This window comes from Drosophila ficusphila, unplaced genomic scaffold, assembly GCF_018152265.1.
Source record: "Drosophila ficusphila isolate 14025-0441.05 unplaced genomic scaffold, ASM1815226v1 contig_791, whole genome shotgun sequence".
Lineage (NCBI taxonomy): Eukaryota > Metazoa > Arthropoda > Insecta > Diptera > Drosophilidae > Drosophila > Drosophila ficusphila.
Genome location: NW_025064737.1, coordinates 25962135 through 25980820, shown reverse-complemented (window position 1 = coordinate 25980820; position 18686 = coordinate 25962135). Strand labels below are relative to the sequence as shown.

The 18686-nt window shown below is 45.2% G+C and overlaps 4 protein-coding genes across 6 annotated transcripts; 2 read left to right on the top strand and 2 right to left on the bottom strand.

Annotated features, from left to right (window-relative positions):
- Window positions 1-70: 70 nt before the first annotated feature.
- LOC108099324 (keratin, ultra high-sulfur matrix protein) lies at window positions 71-612 on the top strand. The gene is made up of 2 exons (XM_017202759.2): window positions 71-205; window positions 328-612. The coding sequence occupies exons 1-2, from the start codon at window positions 181-183 to the stop codon at window positions 492-494; spliced, it is 192 nt and encodes a 63-aa protein (XP_017058248.1). The 5' UTR covers window positions 71-180; the 3' UTR covers window positions 495-612.
- LOC108099323 (atlastin) lies at window positions 525-9785 on the bottom strand. Of its 3 annotated transcripts, none has more exons than XM_017202756.2 (5): window positions 9667-9785; window positions 3160-3481; window positions 1890-3103; window positions 1767-1833; window positions 525-1707 (listed from the first exon to the last, which is right to left on the bottom strand). In XM_017202756.2, the coding sequence occupies exons 2-5, from the start codon at window positions 3352-3354 to the stop codon at window positions 1552-1554; spliced, it is 1632 nt and encodes a 543-aa protein (XP_017058245.1). In that variant the 5' UTR covers window positions 3355-3481; window positions 9667-9785; the 3' UTR covers window positions 525-1551. The 3 variants fall into 3 exon arrangements, with proteins under 3 accessions (XP_017058245.1, XP_017058246.1, XP_017058247.1); XM_017202757.2 differs by lacking the exon at window positions 9667-9785 and adding an exon at window positions 4422-4581; XM_017202758.2 differs by lacking the exon at window positions 9667-9785 and adding an exon at window positions 4168-4364.
- LOC108099321 (putative tyrosine-protein kinase Wsck) lies at window positions 5034-8344 on the top strand. The gene is made up of 3 exons (XM_017202753.1): window positions 5034-6036; window positions 6103-6459; window positions 6735-8344. Exons 1-3 carry the CDS (start codon window positions 5305-5307, stop codon window positions 8019-8021), a joined length of 2376 nt encoding a protein of 791 aa, XP_017058242.1. The 5' UTR covers window positions 5034-5304; the 3' UTR covers window positions 8022-8344.
- Window positions 9786-10225: 440 nt separating the features above from the next.
- Window positions 10226-12158, bottom strand: LOC108099663 (alkaline phosphatase). Its single transcript, XM_017203298.2, has 2 exons — window positions 12007-12158; window positions 10226-11948 (listed from the first exon to the last, which is right to left on the bottom strand). Exons 1-2 carry the CDS (start codon window positions 12059-12061, stop codon window positions 10369-10371), a joined length of 1635 nt encoding a protein of 544 aa, XP_017058787.1. The 5' UTR covers window positions 12062-12158; the 3' UTR covers window positions 10226-10368.
- Window positions 12159-18686: the final 6528 nt, after the last annotated feature.

The window sequence follows — 18686 nt, the reverse complement described above, 5'->3', positions numbered from 1 at the left end:
GTTGCTTTAAAGATCCAGTGTTCCAATTCGGAAAGTTTCGAATTTTTTCACACGCATGCGCTGACCCTAATGTCAAATTCCGGGTTAATTGCCACCCCAAATGCCAGTCTATAAAAATTCAGTTTACCATTTGGCTTTAAATTAGTTGTGCAACAGCTTTCGAGAGAAATTTATATAAAAATGCCGTGTGTTGGTTGTGGAAAAGGTGAGTTTGATAAATAGGAACGAAGTCCATTTTAGTGCATTTCAATTATTAAAACAGGCAAAGAAAATAGTGGCAGCTGAAAAATAAAATCCTTTTTCCTGTGTTTCTTGTGATTTTTTCAGATTGCAAATGCACCCCGGAAAAGTGTTGTGAGAGCTGCAAGTGCCAGGCTCCTGGAAAATGTGGATGCAATCCCTCGAACGCCTCTTCCTCGGGAGGATGCTGCAAGAAGGGTGGCGACTCCGCAGGAGGCGACGCTAAGGGAAATTGCTGCGGCGAAAAAAAGTAGAAGGATAGCCCCATTGATGCCAGAGAAAAATGCATTTTCATTCCTTTTATTTCTCGATGGCCATAACTGCTAGTGAGCTGTTATCATTAAATACATTTATTGTTTAATCGAAACAAAACCAAGACTTCTATACTTTTACTGCACAAGATAAACTAATGACCTATACCAGCATTGCGATTTGTGTTCAACTGTAATGGTTGGCAATGACTTCGTTTTTTTTTTCGTTTTCGTTTATTTTTTGGAAATTAATTTTAAATAACAAAATGTGGCAAAATGAGGCGCTTAGCAAACCAGCCAACAACAATGTGCACTCTGTTTATACATAGATTGCTTATGGAATTCTATACCAAAGATGAGATAAGATGGAACAGGCAAGGTGAAAGGGGGTTTATACGCCTTAGATGGAAAATTAAACAAATTAAATTCGTTAGCGATTTCTTTATATTACAGCGTTAAATTTCATATATCTGCTTCAGACGCATATCGTAAGTAAAAAACAATTTAAAATTTCACTTCTCAACAGACACGAGCCACTTACTAATGATGCACTTACTCTTAAGTATATATAATAATATAGACCATCTACACTTCAATTAATGCAATATAAAAACAACTTCCTTTTAGGGCAATTAATAGCTAGACGTTTTGTGTTTCTGGTTCTCTCACACACTATAGAAAGTTTTAGATTTATACAAATTAGAGGGGTCGTCCTATCGAAAATGGATCCTGGAGAGGCTCGAACCGTGCTCCACTGGTTCGTGGACACTTAATTGCGCTTCGATTTGCGCTTTTTGCGACTATTTGGCGCCTGGGTTGTGGATTGGGCCGCTGGACTAAGGGTGGCTTTGGCCTTTTCTTCGTTAACGCCGCCGAATTTACGCCAGATGTTGTGGATGAAACCGTCGGCCTCGTTAATGTTGCTGCTCTTGTTTGATTTATATGCCACATTGTTGTTATTGTTGTTGTTATTATTGTTGTTGGTGGTGCTGGTAGATGCCCGCGGCGGCTGCGGCGGCACCTGCTGCTGCGTCTTGTGCTGCGCTCCTTGGGCGTATTCTCATGAGCGCTTCACCTTGCCATTGGACGCATTCACCGAGTTTTGGGAGCGGTAGGCGGCCGCACCTCCAGCGCCGCCGACAGCCATTTCCGTCGCATGGGTGGCCACATGCTGGATGCCTTTTTCCATGCAGCCGTGGTAGATGGGACGCATGAACTGCAAGTTTAGCGTTTGTTAAATATCTATGAGATTTTATAAGTAACTTAGCTACTTACTCGCTCCCACATGAGCGTGGCAAAGTCATCCAACTTGCCACCAAAGTCGCTCAGTTCGCCACTATATCTAAAGAGGAAATTAAATGATTAGTGATCGTCTAACGTAGCCATATAAGAACATACCTAATGTAGGCCCACAAAGCCAGCGTGAGCAGAGCGACTCCCATAACCAAATTGCAAAAGTTGGCGAACGTGTAGAGCCCCACCAAGCCAAAGATGCCGCTAAGGATGTACATGATGACGGCGCAGGCAAAGTACACCGCCGGGGTGCGGGCCGCCTTAAAGATGTTCTTGCTCTCGTTGTGCGCTCGGTAGTTGACAAAGACTTCCTCGAGATCTTCGTCCAGCTGCAGGCGGAACTTCTCGGTGAACTCCTCGCCGCCCATTTTGCGCTTGGCGGCGAACTGAAACATCGCCTTGTCCTTTACCCTCAAGTGTTCCGTCTCCAAGTGGGCGGTGCTTAAGTACGGCCGCGTTCCACCGCACACCTCCTCCATGAGCTGCTGGTACAGCTCCTTGGCGGCGGCCACGGCGGTCAGGTGGTTCGCCTCGGCGGTGGCCACTAGCATGCTCTTCGGCTCGGGAAGCTCGTTACCCTTGTAGATGTTCATGTACGACTGGAAGTACTGAATGAGATCGCGGGCCCGCACCCGCTGGCCACTGATCTCCTTGTAGACCAGATTGTCCGGAGCCAGCAGCATGGGCACCAGGGTGCGCAGGCTGTTCTTGAACTCGGGCGTAATGTCCTTCAGCCGGCCGTCGAACTTTGGATTGGTGGCCACATTGAGGCCCGGATGGGGCATGAGGAAGCAAGCCACCTCTGTGAAGCATGACGAGATGTGGCGACGCAGGGACTGCAGTTCCGGGTGCTGTTTGTCGGATACCTCCAACCGTCTTTTCAGTATCTTATCGCCGCCCAGGGCTCCGTACTCCGCCTCGTAGGGAAAGCTCCAGTCGCGAACGAGAAACTGGAGGCGCTGGAAGGGCTTCTTGCCGGTGTCGGCCAGCGCCAGGCGGCCGTACTCGGTGAAGAGCTGCAAGTGCTGCAGGTCATCCTCCTGGATGTTTTGTGACAAGTTGTAGATCTGCACCGAGGACAGCATCGTGCTCAGCGCAAAAACGGTGGCGCAGTCGCGCACTGTGCTCTGGCTGTCGAAAGCGCCCTGTGTGTCGAGCAGGATGATGGCTATCTTGTCGCCGTTGGGATAGTCGTGCAGGAATATGTCGGACCACATGAGGATGCCGGTGGTGTCTCGCTCGGAGCCGCCACGCCAGGAGAAACCTTCCAGGGGCTCTGATTCGTCACCCAGCCAATCCGTCACATCATGATGGACATACTAAGAATTGAAGAGGTGATATAATGTATTGAATAAAAATAAAACCATGAACCCACCTTTGAGTACATATAGCGCAGAAAGAAGTCGAGCAGGAAGCTCTTGCCCTTTCGGAAGGCTCCCGCCACCGAAACCACGCAGACGAACCGATCCTTGACCTCGTCCCGCATAAGGACTTCGCTCAAGGCATCCTCATTGAGCACAAACGTGTGCTCCTCGGAGGCGCTGATCACCTGCACTGACGAGCCACCCATTCTGGAATCTGGGTTACAATCCTTGCCTTCGATCCTGCTGTCCTAGTGTCGCTGCGTTTCCGAGTGTGTGAACTCCTATGGAGGACTTCTTTCCGGTTTGTTTGTCTATGGGATTTCGGCCTGTCAACTGAAAACAAAAAAATAGTGAAAAAATGTTTACTATGCTCTTCGGTGATTTTTCCATTTCCGGGAATAGCGGGAAAAGGCAAGATTCTGGGCTAACGGTTAATTGCGCAAGCCTCTGCGAGTTCATTTAATTTTGGCACAGCCACGAGACACGAGCGACGGACAGAAAGGCCTGCAATTATGAGAGGTGGCCAAAAATAAACCCAAACATTCGCTGCTTCGCGATCCCAGAGGATGTCAGCAGCGGTGGCATGTAAGCGGATTGTTCAGGTGCGTGGGATATATGTACACATGTATACTATGTACCTTTGTGTGTGAAGGTACTTAGTACGTGGGCAGATAATAATGTTATTAGTGATCAATACCTGAGGGGAAAACTATTAAAAGCGCTTTATTGGGGTCTCGAAATTTCTTATTTATGGCTCTCATAAAAATGTTAAGTTTTGTTTGAATATTGATATTTATCAGAAAGCGAATACAAAAATAAATTCAGTAGTTTACAGTTTAACGCTGAATTTAAAAAACGTATTGAATCTAATAGTACAATACTTTTCCAACTTAGAAACTTTTGTCGAATTAAATCACAAAAACACTGTTATTTTATCTTGTTTGCGCAACTGTTTCTATAATTTCAGTTCAACAAAACAGATACATATAATTAATAACAAATAAATAATAATAATGTACCGGTCTTTTTGAGTCACTTTTTTAACGGACTTGAGGATTTTTTCAAGCCCAAATAAATTGACCTCTTCACAGGGTTACCAATTTGGGTTGCGTTAATTCTGAACAACTGAATGTTTGAAACGTAAAAGGTACATTAAAATTAATTTGCTGAGCTGCGCCGTGATGACGTCGACAACTTTTGTCGCGCTACGCAGTTTGACCAACAAGTGACTTGAATTCTAATTGGAAGCGCAGCCAAAACAAAGAGGGCATACCACAACAGAAACAAGGTGAGATCGGGAAATTATGCCAAACACGCGATAATATAGTCCAAATAAAAGTTACGGGTGGCCGTAATTGAATTTGATTCGGATGCGGAATGAAAAAATATATTTAAATACACGACCAGCGCGACTGTCAACCAAATCAAACTGCAGCAACAACACTCAAGTCACCTCCTAGTCAATGGAATGGTTGAAAGAGAGCGGCACTCTCTCTTTTCTGATCGCCTCTCATCATATGGCCACATGGCAAAGTTAAAATAGCTGAGAAGAGAGTGGGGATTGCAATTGGGGCTACAGCAGCTGCAACGTTAGCAAAATCGCGTCTGTCCAATTAACACATTGCCACTTAATTATGGTAAACACAACATATGCCTCTTCGACAAGACTTTGGCGGGCTGAATCAGAGATTTAAAATTTAAAAATAAAACACATCTGGCAGTGCCGTATGGAGCTAGGCTTGTCCAGCAGGTGTGTGAGCAGTCCCACTAGGGACCCGCCGATCGCCGCAGACACCAGCTGTCCCGTTTGCTCCCTAGCCAACCTCCGTTACCAGGCGATGTAAACAAAGGTGTTGGAAGGTAACAGCAACAGTTGTGCGGCCTGCGTCGACGCCGGCAGAGCGATTAGTCAACTGGAAACGCGGTTGCCGAGAGCAACAACAACTAAGTCTCACTCAATAACAGAACAGCAGTGGAACAAGAAGAAGAACGAACTAACGCTGAAAAATGTTGAGCGGGGAAAAAGAATAAAAGTTTATAATTTGCCTAAATTGGCTGCCCGTGAAAAAGTGTTTAATTGGTGGTCCCCTAAAATCCGAGAGACGGATATTCAGCCATCCGGCGTGCAGGAGCTGCTCATTTGAGATTTGCCAGCCATGGAATTCGGTATTACAAGCGGACACCGCCCAATTTCGTTTTGGCTTTCCAGCTGCCTCGTGGCCATGTGTTCGCTCCTTCCAGGAGGATCACCTGCCTCCCAGGAATCGCCTGCCTACTATTACGTTGGTTGCTACACTGCGCGAACGGATTTGCTTCGTGAATCCGTGTATGCGAAAACCCCACAAACCTGCATAGAAATCTGCGAGCATCAGGAACACATCTATGCGGTTTTGGCCGGAGAAAAATGCTACTGTGCCAATGTAGTAGAGGCGGCAGAGCAGCAGGACGAGCAACTGTGCAACACCCGTTGTTTGGCGAACAAGGCGCAGTATTGCGGAGGAATTGGTGTAAACTCTTATTACTCCACCACGCTGGCCAAGCAGCCGGCTCCCCACCACTTGAGGGTGTCAAACAAGACGGAGAACAGCCTGACCCTCCAGTGGGACGCCTACGAGGCCAGGAAACTCCTCCTGGCCGGCGGAGCAGAGGCAGTGCTGCCGAACCAATTACTGGAAAACTTCCTTATCAAGGCGCAGGTTTTGAAGACCTACTCTTCGCTGCCCGCCTTTCCACAACCGGAGTTTAGCCTCGAGAGCACGGAAACCCAGTTTGAACTTACGGACCTGCAGCCTGCTACGTTATATAACATTTCCGTCAGGGCCATTTGCCGGGATTCCCAAACTGGACATTCTGAGTGCGGTCAGGCTATAATAGAGGCCAACACAGAGGTGATTTCTTATATAACCTATATAATATCCTATCCTAACTACAACTCATCCTATTTTTGACTTTAGGTGGGTCAACCGAGTCCTGCTCCTGCGCAACCCAAAATCCTAAGTCGCACCGAACGCACTGTCACCATAGAGCTATTGCCCATCCGAAACGACAACGGACCTCTGAGCAAACTTCTTATCATAGTGGAATACGTGGACAACGCCCTGATCCGGCCGTTTGATTCACAGCTCCTCGGAAGCTGGCAGCAGGCTAAGGAAGGCGGACTGCCCTACTACATAGCCGCCGAGCTGGATTACGATCGAGCGGAGGACAACCGGACTCGGCAATTTGTTGTTGGCGATGGGAAGCGATACGGACGATTCAACAACAAGCCACTCGATCAGCCAAATGCACATGTTCACATCAGTCTGGGAGTGGTAAGTAAAGCCCTGTTTTCGGGGTCAACACTTAATCACTTTTATAACTTACTATTTGTTACTCGAAATATTTAATGTTTTCGTTTATAAGATCCGTCCGCTTGAAATGCAAAAAAGAGTAAATAATATAATCTAAGCAATTTTTTTTTTGAATATAAGCTTGCACTGATATGAAGAGAACAAGGAAATTTTTAAGGATTTATAAAATAGTTTTGTAATGAATAACCAGCTAGTTGGAATATTAACAGATTAACCCTTCATTTTTTTATTTCCAGGTTAGCACCCTCGAGGGAGTGACTAAGACCCTGTACACCCGTGGAACACACGATCAGCATGTAACTTCGCTGGATGATTTCAGCTATGCCACCTTCGAGAAGGGTCAATCTTCGGTAGTGGCTTTAGCGGTCACCTGCGTAATATTTGGCACCTGCCTACTGCTCAGTTTAATTGTCTACTTCTATCTGCGCTACAAGACATGCCGCGGACGCCGACTCACAGGAGGCAATACCCACGAGATGACCCTGCAGACGCCAATCATCGAGAGAGAAAACAACGGATATTTGGTGGAGGACGAACCTCTGCCCCACTCGCCTGAGAACTTTAAGCATCAGTTGCAGCAGTTGGTGGAGGGTTTTGAACGGATTCCAAGGAACGCACTGAGGCTAAATGTAAATGATGTGATCGGAGATGGACGCTTTGGGGAGATTATAACAGGAAAGGTTTCGACCAATGACTTTACGAGGGATTGTACGCTGCACGTGCTCTGTCTGGATGATCTCAATGGGTCTACCCAAGCGCAGTTTTTAAGAGAGCTCCGACAGTTGTCACATCTGAAACGGCAAGAGCACCTACTGGACTTCTACGGAGTGTCAGCCAGTCCGGATTGGTTCTACCTAATCTTCGAGCAGCAGCGAGTGAGTTTGAAGCGAAGATTGGTGGAAAGTCGCCTGATGGCACCCTCACAACGCCTCACATCGCTTTCCGAGCAGCTGGTGCTGCAGTGGATCTACGAGCTGGCCAGTGCCATGTCATATCTGTCCAGCTGCCAAGTGGTGCATCGTCAGCTCTGCTCACACAGTGTTTTCGTAACGGGTGATTCCAAACTGAAACTGAGTGTCTTTGGACCGCTGCAGTACATGAACACCAGTCGCCAACATCCGGATCAAAGCAGATGGCTGGCTCCCGAGGTCCTGCGGCATCAGCATCACCACTCCACCCGCTCGGATGTCTGGTCACTGGCCTGCGTGGCCTGGGAATGCTGCTCCCTGGGCGGAACACCATATGCGAATGCGGTGGGCAGCAACCTGCAGCTTCTCGAGGCCATTCGGGCTGCAGTGCGTCCCGCACAACCGGCCTATGTGTACGGGGATCTCTACCAACTACTGCTCAATTGCTGGCAACTGGAGCCGAGCGAACGAAGCAGCTGCGAGGACGTGGCCTTCGGAGTGCGTCAGCTGATGACCTCACCGAGGCATGCCCTCAGCTTCGATCGAGTGGCCGGCGGACTAGACACCCTGCCTCCGTACCTGCCGCAGCTGGAAGCGATTCCCATGATGGGCTGAGGTGCAGCCGGATAGAATAATTAGCTTTAGTCAGAAAGAGACAATATTCGCATTCAATAGATTTCGGTCATGAGTCACTCTGCTAAGAGAAAACATCTCTAAAAATACAATATGGTTTAAATTTTAGATGAGTTCACTTGCAATTGATTAGTTTATGGCATTCTGGCTGAGTAACAAAACTCTGCTGGAGATCGTTTGTTTGTTTTAGCATTTATTGACCATATTGATTAAATAAAATCGTTGCATTTCAACGAATGCTAGGTTGCATTTGACAAAAGTATTTAATTCTCGTCTTGAATAAAAATATTAATTTAATTCTAAAATGTTTACTGTGGATCTTTTTTAAACTCTCAACATCTTATTGGGAATTAAACGTGTGTAACGTTTATATGTTGTTGATGGTTGTGTACTTCTACATTTAAAAGCATTTGCATATAGTAAACTCGAATACTATGCCGTCACAGCTGATCGTATTTATAAGGTAGCTAATCTAAAACCCAAAACAACAGAAACGACTTTCCCCCACGTAAAAACAAAGTTCAATCGAACGTGCTCGATAAAGAGGAAAGATAAAGAGACTGACAGACCCGGCGTCAAAATTGTGTAATATAATTTGAGTATTGGCGAATGGATGATCTCCTAGTCGATTGTGAATCCCCGCTGATGTTGCACAAACCAGGCAAAAGCAAAAACTGAGCCAAAAGCAAAACTGAGCCAAAAACCAAGAGAGAGGGCGAAAAACTTTGATCGCTGGCGAGCAGCAATTAATAATAGAAAATAAACGGCGGCGTTGCACAAGTGTGAGTGGATCAAAATTGACGATTAATCAGTTTAAAGGTCTTGCATTGCATCTATTGTTTGTTATGTTGTTTAAGAATTAATTAGATACATTTTGGCAGCCTGCGAGATGATGTTAGATGCTATTAGTCATTGGGAAGAGTAGGGCACTATATGTATAGCAATGTATTCCATTTGTTTGGGCCATAATGTCTGCACAGAGAAAAATCGCGCTCAGCCTTTTTGAATATATGTACATATATACTCATTTAGAAGCTTTCATCCGTTCTTCATTGCATATCAAAATTTTCTTTCTGTGTGGCTAGCTTATCTCGGGGTCCTTCTTATTTGACGATAAGCCACTGATTGTCTTGTTGACGTGTAACTATTGGAACTACTAAAATCTAAGCACATGGTCTATATATACACCAATAAACTTTCTTGTAGAGAATATAGTAAATGAAGCGCAACGATATCCATAGCGACTTTTGGACGCTTACCTTGCCCAGAATTCAAGGTGAATGACGACGAACAATTGAAGTCACCTAAATATGTATACGTTCCCCGCAAATGGGCAATAATTATTAATAAATCAAGCTGCTCGAATGGCCAACGTAAGCGGAATTCAGGGGCTTCGGGCTAATGATCATCCCGAGTTGGCCAACTTTTCGAGTGTTTTGCATTTGCCTGGGCAAATTGTTATTGTTTTTGTTACATACACACATGGAGATTTGAGAAATGGAATCCAAGGAAACTGGTTGCTCACACACGCACACCAACGCACTTTACTCCAACACGCACGCACACCTTTTAAACGCAGCTAACTGCGCAAATAATGCGAGTTCATCGGTCGGCAATTCTTACTCACTTTATTTAACCATTTACATTGGGCACGGTCTCCTCTGCGCTAGATTTTTGGACACTTTACTAGCAGAAAAAAATCCGTATTTTGTTGTGCTCTGCTAATGGTGTGACCGTTCGCGGTTGGTCGAAAAAAAACAAGAAGAGATGCTATGGCATCTGCAATATCGATAGCGACTTATCGATAACGGACAAGGCATCAAAAAAATTATCAAGTTATCAATTTTAAAAGTGCAAGTTAAAATAAGTGTTAAGACAAATCCCATAATTTTTAACAATCTTAATCTTAAAGTGGCATATCCATAACGGTTTTCGATCCAATTCTTAAGAAATCTGCGTTTTACTTTTCCAATTCGAAGATTGTCGATTTGATTACCCCTGTTAATTTCAGCCTCTTCTAAGTTTCTCATAAATTGCAATAGGAGACCCTTCTAAACCTTCAGATGCCTTAACTTTGCCAATTTTAATCAGATTCCAAAGTGAATTACCTCTAAACATTTGTGGTGGAATTCTTGATTTTAATTTGATTAACAGTGCACCAATCAGAGATTTCAAAGAACGCTCAATAATGTTTTTAAATTTAATTTGTTTATTTTAGTATCCCCCCTTATAAATGTAGTATAGTTAAAGGCTTCTCTCTTAAGCGAGAATAATACAGTGGTCCCTGAGTCTTCATAAATTCCACTTGACCCTCGACCCCTGTCAAGTTTCAACGCGGTCGCCTTGCCAAGCCCCCATCCACGCACATGTTCCGATCGGAGAGGCAGGAGGCGTAACCGAGGGCGTGGGGAATGAAGTGCTGTTCGTAGACGCCAGAGAAAAGCTGGGCATACGGTCCACTGGCGAAGACTGCCACATCATCGCCGCCATGCGTCTCCGATTGCAGGGGCACTGTGGTGGGGAACATGAAGTCCTTGTTCTTCATGTTAATGTCCCTCAGATTCTTCCTTCTCACGAGGCCTCCTTCCCTCAGGAAGTTACTTTTGTACCCCGGTCCGTTGGCATAGCTCAGAGTGGCATATGGAAGGTCATCCTCCGCCAGCTGACCATCGTTGATCCCGAATATATCGTTCTTCCTGCTGGAATAACCCGCCAGTGACATGGTGTGCGAGTGATCCGAGCTGACCACGATCAGGGTATCATCCGTGCTGGTGTGACTCCTGGCGAATCTCACCGCCTTGTCGAACTCCACCGTCTCATCGATGGCCCTCAGAGCCAAGGTGTCATGGTGGCCATGGTCGATTCTTCCGCCCTCCACGAACAGGAAGTAGCCACGCCCCGCACTCTGGCGCTCCAGGATGTCCATGGCGGCCTTGACCATCTCCTCCAGAGTGGGTTGCTCTTTAGGATTGGCGTCTAGATGGTAGGCCATGTGGTAGGGGGCAAACAAACCCAGCACTCGAGAGGTCTGGTTGGTGAGACTTAGCAGATCCCTGCGGTTCTCCACGTAGTGAGCACTGTTCGTGTGCTGACCCTTCCACTCCTCGACGAGATTGCGTCCGTCCAGGCGGCGACCAGGTGCTCCACTGCTATCGGTCACTCCACTAGGCAGGAAGTTCTCGCGACCGCCGCCCATAATCACGTTTAGCTTCTGACCCACGGGGCTGTTTATCAGCTGGGCAGCGGCATCCGGACAGAGCGTGGGATCTCCATTATCGCCCACCACCTCGGCATCGTTCTCCCAGTTCCGGTTGGCCAGGTGGGCGTACACCCCAGCTGGCGAGGCGTGGGTCACCGAGGTGGTGGTCACCAATCCGGTGGCCATTCCCTTTTTCTGCGCCCAGGCCGCAATGGAGGCCACATGGTGAGCGGACTGCGCCTGCGCACCGCAATCCTTGAACTGCACCGCTGCACTTACTCCGATCGTTCCGTAGTTGGCCTTGACTCCGCCCAAGTAGGCGGTGGCCGTGCAGGCGGAGTCGGCCACCTGCATGTTGGCACAGTAGGTCTTGCTGAGACCCACGTAGGGGAACTCCTCGAAGGCGAACTGCTTCTCCTCGCCGCCCAGGTAAACTCTTCCCGCGGTGATCGTGGGTATGGACATGCCGTCGCCAATGAAGAGCATCACGTTCTTGGCCAGCTGTGTGTTTATCCGCGACTTGCTTTCGAGCTGCTGCTCCAGAGTCTGGGCGGCCAATCCCTGCCAGTACTCCGCGTAGCGCTCCTCCGTCCTTATTGGATCGAAAACTATTTGGGGCATGGCCCGCTTGAAGCGACCTCCAGTTGCGGATGCGGATTGCATCAGGGAGAACACTGGATGCATTCGCCTCTCGGCATCGTGCGAGGTTTCTGTGGGTACAGTTGGGTTAGTTTTTGAGGCAGATTATCAAGGTCTACGGGCACTTACCTCCTCCACTGACTAGAGCACTCAGGCCGAGGAAAAACAAGAACTGCAGCCTCATTTTCGTGACTTTGTTTTGTTTTATGATTCCCGAGCTGGCTGTACGCTGCCCGGCACGTTTCCTCCGGCACTGATAGTCGTCAGCACGAGACCTGCGGTATTTATAGGCAAGTCCCGGATTTCATAATGCCCCGCCGCCATCGACCTGACCGTCGGTTGATAGAGGAAAAGGCACGCCGCCTTGGGTTCACTCCGGTTTTGTTTTCTACTATGAGAACAGTTCACAGTAGAACCTTCTTAAGAAAAATTTCTTGGAGAAACTAAACAGCAAATTAAAGATCTAACTAAGCATGAAACCGCATTTAACGATATTCTATATGTTTCAAAGTAACACAGGACTCAAATGATTATCAGATAGGATATGTTTATTTTTAGTAAAGAATTATTAATTAAAAACAAAAAAAATTAATGAGTTGTCATGGGTTCCCAATTAAGATAGTAATTTGAAATATTTTGCGATTATAATTCTTCTGTATTATATATTGTGCGGAAGTATTTTATGATGCATCATTGTACAGTTGTGTCACTAAATCTTATTTTCAAAAAACATGACAGTTTGAGACTTCAAAAGGCCTTATCGGTTTCTAAGTCATTCTGAGTCAGCGAAGCCCTACTGTACGAGTATATGTGATTCGAAAACGTTTGTTTTTCAGCGGGAATCGTTATCATCAAGAGCCGGCGTCGTCTGCCTGCCTTTGGAAATTGTTATGAGATCGCTCCGCCCGCCTTTTTCTGCCTGCCGCCTGCCTCTTCCCCTAAAAACACGCGATCTCTTCACGTGATCGCCGCGATTGTTGCTGTGCCCGTTTCTATTTCGGGCTTCCAGTTAAGCCATAAACGCGGGCTAATTACCCCTGACCGGAGATCCGGCAGAACAGACAGAATAGATTCGAAAATGCGCGCCAGAGCAGCCGCTGTGAGTGGCAATCCATTGGATTTCATCTGGCAATGTTCGAGGAGATGATGGCGCAAGCGCCAGCATCAAAACAATGAGCAGGAGCCCACCGATGGTATCTGCATCTCGCTTCCGCCCACCGCCAGATGTATCTCAAGGTACGAAAATCTCTGAGTGCGAGTATCTCGCAGTACGAGTATCGCAGAAGCATCGGCATCCATCGGTTTTTGGATGCTGAGCGAGAGCTTCTGCTTTGGCAGCGCGCACTTGGCCAAAATAGTTGTTGGTTCGCATGCAAAACGTTAAAATCGCATTAGCTGAAAGACATTTTTATACCAACGGCGCGTTTTTAATTTTTTCTACACTACAACAACACAAAAAAAAATATAAAATTAAATAGACAAAGTAGATGGCAAAAAGTAAAAAAACAAAACAAAAAACAACGAGCAAAGCTAAACTAAACTTTTAACGTTCTAAAATTCGATGCGTATACATAAGTATAAATAAATAAACGCGTGTATATATGAATACATATAATAAATGATATTTCAATAATTTTCAAACAACAAAAGGTTCGAGCAGCGTTCTGTGAGAAAAAGTAAAAAAAAATAAGGAAAAGTGTTGGTGAAAATCAAATAAGCCACGAAACCAGAAGTGAATGGCATTGATTTTTTTTAACAAAGTTGACAGAAAGCTAAAGTTTTAAAGTTGGCAATTTTGTGCATTCGTGTGTATAACTGTAAAAAATGCAAGGACTTTCGGGCTTCTCTTGTTCTTTTTTATTTGTCGGATAAGCAGGGCTTTATCAAACATTGAAGATGTAATGCCACAGAGGAAAAATCATACATAATACAATACAGTAAATTGCTAACTGTGTTTCGGGCCCCTAAACTCGCTCGTGTGTTTGTGTGTGTTCGTCGGGATTATGTGACTCTGCGTATACATATCTACAAAGTCGGGTAGCAGGGATATACTATACGGTATATATATATATATATAAGTATATACCTTTAGTCGAGTTGGACGCCCAGCTGGCTGCCAACATAGTTTCCCGTTTGACAAATGTCCTGTGAGTTTTTTCTTTCGCTGAAGGATGCTGGTTTAATTTCCCCTGGAAAACAAACTACCAACTTAAAGCTGAAAATGCCCGAAAATGTTAGGGGAAAACTGCGCGATTAAAGGGGAAATATACATATATTCCTTTTTGTGGTCGCACAACAATTTGGCAACTTTCAATTGCCTTTCATTGACAGTTAAAACGAAAGTTATCAAAAACACGAACAACCAGCGAAGTTGTTCCATGATAATAAGACCAACAACAACCACAACAACAGCAGCAACAACAAAGGATCGTTGACAACGACAACAACAACGAGAACAATTCAGAAGTCAAACACGAGACAACAACAACACAAACACAATTAAATAACAACGAAAAATAAAAGTAGCCAAAAACTTTTGCCAAGTGACACACGCACACACACACATAAACACACACATACGCAAAAGGGGCGGTGGTCGGGGGTGTGGCCGTCCTTTTCGGGGAAACAAACTTTTAACATAGTAGCCCACATACACATACAAACTAACGCCCGTAAATTTTCGCACACACACAGCAAAAAAAAGAAGAAAATGAGGAAAAACAGAAAGCAGCAAAGAGAAAAGGAATCGAAGCGAAAGATGCGAGGGGGCGGGGGTAGTGGGGTGGATTGTGGATGCTGGAGGGGTGGGAAGGGGAGTTGGCGATGCCAAAGGACGATTGCACACTGTGTCAATTCTGACACAACATTCGGAGTACTATAATGTATAATGGAATGTACCCGTATATCTGACAATCCCACTACAATGTACGAATAATGAGTTGTCTGCAGTGGTGTGTGTGCGTGTGTTTACAGTGGTATGTGTGCATTTTCAATGAAGTTTCGGAAATGGATTGAATTTAAAATGGAGTTTGAGTGAAAGTGGAATTTTTAAAACTATTGAACAGGTTTTGATTTTTTACATGATTTCACAGTAAACTAATATACTTAAGAACATTTTATATTTATTCCTCAAACTAGAAAATAATACTAAATTTATGAGTATCAAAATTTATTTAACGGTACTATTGGTTAAAAAAGGTTCTGGATTAACAAATTCTAAAATAAGTTTTTAAACTAGACACTTTCTTTCGAAGTAAACTTTTGCGGGGGTTCAAAACCCCTTGCATTTGCTGAATCGCCTTTAATCCTAAGAAACCATTAGATTATTTCAAGAAATCTTGTATTCCCTTGGGCAATTCATATAGATTTCCGGGAATTCCCCAGATTGAGTCCGTGATATGCCAACTTCATTCCATAGTACATCATCAGCGAGCATTGTTGTTGAGTGGCAAAGGATGCGCGATGCGGGACGCACGAGCGGATAAAACGAACGCACGACCAGAGCACGACTGCTTCCTCTCAGGCGCCATCCCACCCCACCCCACCGACTTTCTCCACCCACCACGCTCCGTTCTCCATTCTCCATTCTTCACCCACCACACGCAACCCACTCCGCTCCCCAAAAAGCACGCGCTCCAACAGCGAGTTAACTTTGACGTTATGCTGTAAGCGTTGGGTGCTTCGTTTAAATGAGTGCTCGTTGAATGTGTGAGTAATTGGAGGGATGCTGGGTTAGCGGGGGGAGTTGAGGGTGGTTCGTGGGGGGTGGCTTGAAAGGAGGCTGGGCGTACAGCATAGGGATTTCTCAGAATGGAAGAGCAAACGACAACAAGCAAAACATTGATGTTACTGGCGGAGGTTGCCAGCAGACGCTGTTTGGCTTTTATAGTTCGCCAAAGGAGTGAAATGGCGCCAGCTGAAGATTTATGCATGTATTTGTGACTCTGTTTGTGTGTGTGTGTGTGTGTCTGCGTGCGGGAAATTATGAAAGCATTTGTGTGTGAGTTTGAGTAAACATGACCACTGTTTTTGGTCGGGGGTTGTTTTGGTTACCGCACGGCCCACGCGGCGTATGTGTGTTTTTTTGGCCAGCCCATATTTGCTGGTGTATTTCTGTCGCTTGTTTGTTTGTTTGTTTGCCCACCTCCGTTGCATTTGCTGATTTTAAGGCCGTCGCATATTGTTAATGGCCTTCCACCGCCCGCTTCTAGATCCTCGAGCATTATGAGGTTGGGAATGGGGATGAGGACCACGGAGGCCATCTAGCAGTGGCACTCAGCGCAGCGGTGACCTTCACCCATTTAACGATACTTAACCATCGACAATCCGACCGAAAGTTGAATGTCATCGTATTTTATTTGCCATTTCGGGTCGCCTGAAAGGGGAAAAGGCTGAAATGGCAGATTATAAATCATTTCAAAGCTTACCATTGTTATGAAGTGGTTACCCTTTTTTGTATCTAAGTATACACATCGTATAAATTATGAGTTTTAATAAGTTATTGTAGTTTCATTTATCTCCGAAAATGATATAGAACCTAGTTAGTAGCAATTGAATTATCTTTTAAGAACAACTTAAAACTTCTCAAGGTATTAAAACTAGTTTTAAAAGATTCTGCCTTTGCTAATGTTCAAAGCCTGAAAATGGCAGTTTTCAAAACCGACATTATGCCCAATTGTGGTGATATCCGTTGTCCTTGAATCACCGCTCTCCGAGCTTCCCGAGCAAACTGCACTGACATAAAGCACGGCACAGGTGGGGGGATGGACAGCTCGATTTAATTTTAGAACAAGAGATACGAGTGCAGGGAAATTGAGCGGCTCCCGGGAAAAACCATGGCAACGGCCAGCTGCATCCAGGACTCTTTGAGTCCCGCAGTAAAGTGCAGAGTTAGTGCAAATCCAAATTCCCAGTCAGGTGGTCGCCCCGAATAATTGATTTCCGCTCGTCAACGAAATGGTGAAATTTGCATTTATTAGCCAACATCGAATCAAATTAAATTTCTATAAAAGCCGACGGGTGCAAGCATATCGCATAAAATGTATGAACGGGAAAATAAATAGGACTGCCATTCAAATTTTTATATTATGGCCAATGGCAAATTTAATATCATCCGCGAGCAGGCGAAATTGCTGTCGTTAAAATATTTTACAACATCCTACAAAGATTGAAAACGAATCAAGCGAACATGCATGTGAGTGGGTGTGTGCGAGGGCGTTGGTGTGGGAGGATTCGGGGGCGTGGCATTTTGGGGCAGTCCCCGGTTCATGGATTTGGTTGCCTTAGAGTAAAACACGAAAATTCAAATATTGCCAGAGCCGGGCGAAAAGTGCAGGTTGTTTATTTGCTTAGTTTCAGGTTGTAAAAACCAAATGGGAAAGCGCAGCAAAATATATATTTTTGTATATATATTCTAGTATCGTGAATATCGCGTGTATAATTAGAGGCCATCAATTGGCGGATCAAAAGTGCCTGTCGCTTGGGAGATTTGTGGATCTTGAGAAATATGAAGGATTTGTGTGTTTACATTAGGGGAATTCTCTTGCTCTACATCATTTACTTTTCTCTTTTATGATAAACAATCCCAGCAATGAGGAAATGCCCCAACAATTTCTTTTAACTGCTGCCAAATTTATTCAAAGGATCCTTTAATTCTCAGTAAGCCGGGCCAAAACTTTTCCACCTGGTTCAGTTTCAATGGCAATTTAAGCAATTAAAAAGTCACACACAAAACACCCGCCCATACACACAGAAGTTGAACTTAATTTAGCAACAAAGTGAATAACAATTTTTAGACACCTCCTCCAAAAAGTGGCTGACAGACAGCTGTTACATGGAAATGAGCTTGAATTTCATTTAAGCCATTCAAAATACCGTCGCTTACTCTTGGCCTCTACTTCTTCTTCTTCCCTTCCCTTCTTCTTCTTCTTCTTCTTCTTGTTTTTTTGTACTTGTTTGTGTCGCTTACTTTGCAAGTTATTGAACCCGTAAAAGTTTTTAATTAAAATTCAAATTAGACAAATTAAATTGCCTGCTAGGTGGCCCGATTGCCATTCGAAATGGAAGATGTATTTTTATGGGAAGTCCTGGGAACGTGCGTTAAATTTTAATTGATTTTTCCCAGCGAGTTGTGGGTGTCTGTGTGTGTGTGTGTGTGTATCTGTATCTGTGTGTGTATGTGTGTGTTCCTGCTTACGCGCAATGTAAACGAAGCGAGATGTGAAAACAGAGATGTGGAATACAGAACAACAGACACAGATACACGGACACAGGCGCACCAATACAGAGGGGGATACAGATCCCAATGCGAAACTGGCAGACATTCAGGCGTGCGAATAAACGCACACACTCTCCCGTGGCCACACACACACACACACGTAAGAGTATACAAACAAACATACACACAGCGAAACGAACTGGATCCAGCATTCGTATTTGTATTCGCATTCGCATTCGGTTCTCTGAATGAGAAGCTGAATGTGTGCGGTGGGTGGTGGGCGGTGGGCGGTAGGCGGTGGGTTGTGGGTGGTGGGGCGAACGTTGAAAGGACAATTCAAGGAGGCAAACGAAAAACATTTTGCCCGTCCTTTCCTCGTTATTGTTGCTGTTGTTGTTGCTGTTGTTCGTGTTGTTGTTGCTACTGCCGTTCGTAGGCTGTTTATTGCCCAGCTTTATTGTTGTTGTTGTTGTTGTTGTTGCCGTTCTCGTCCTGATGCTGTGTATCTATGTAGAATATATCGATTTATTTTGACTTCTCTTTATGTGCTCCGCCTTCCCTAATACATACAAGCAGGGGCGTAAAAGGGGGA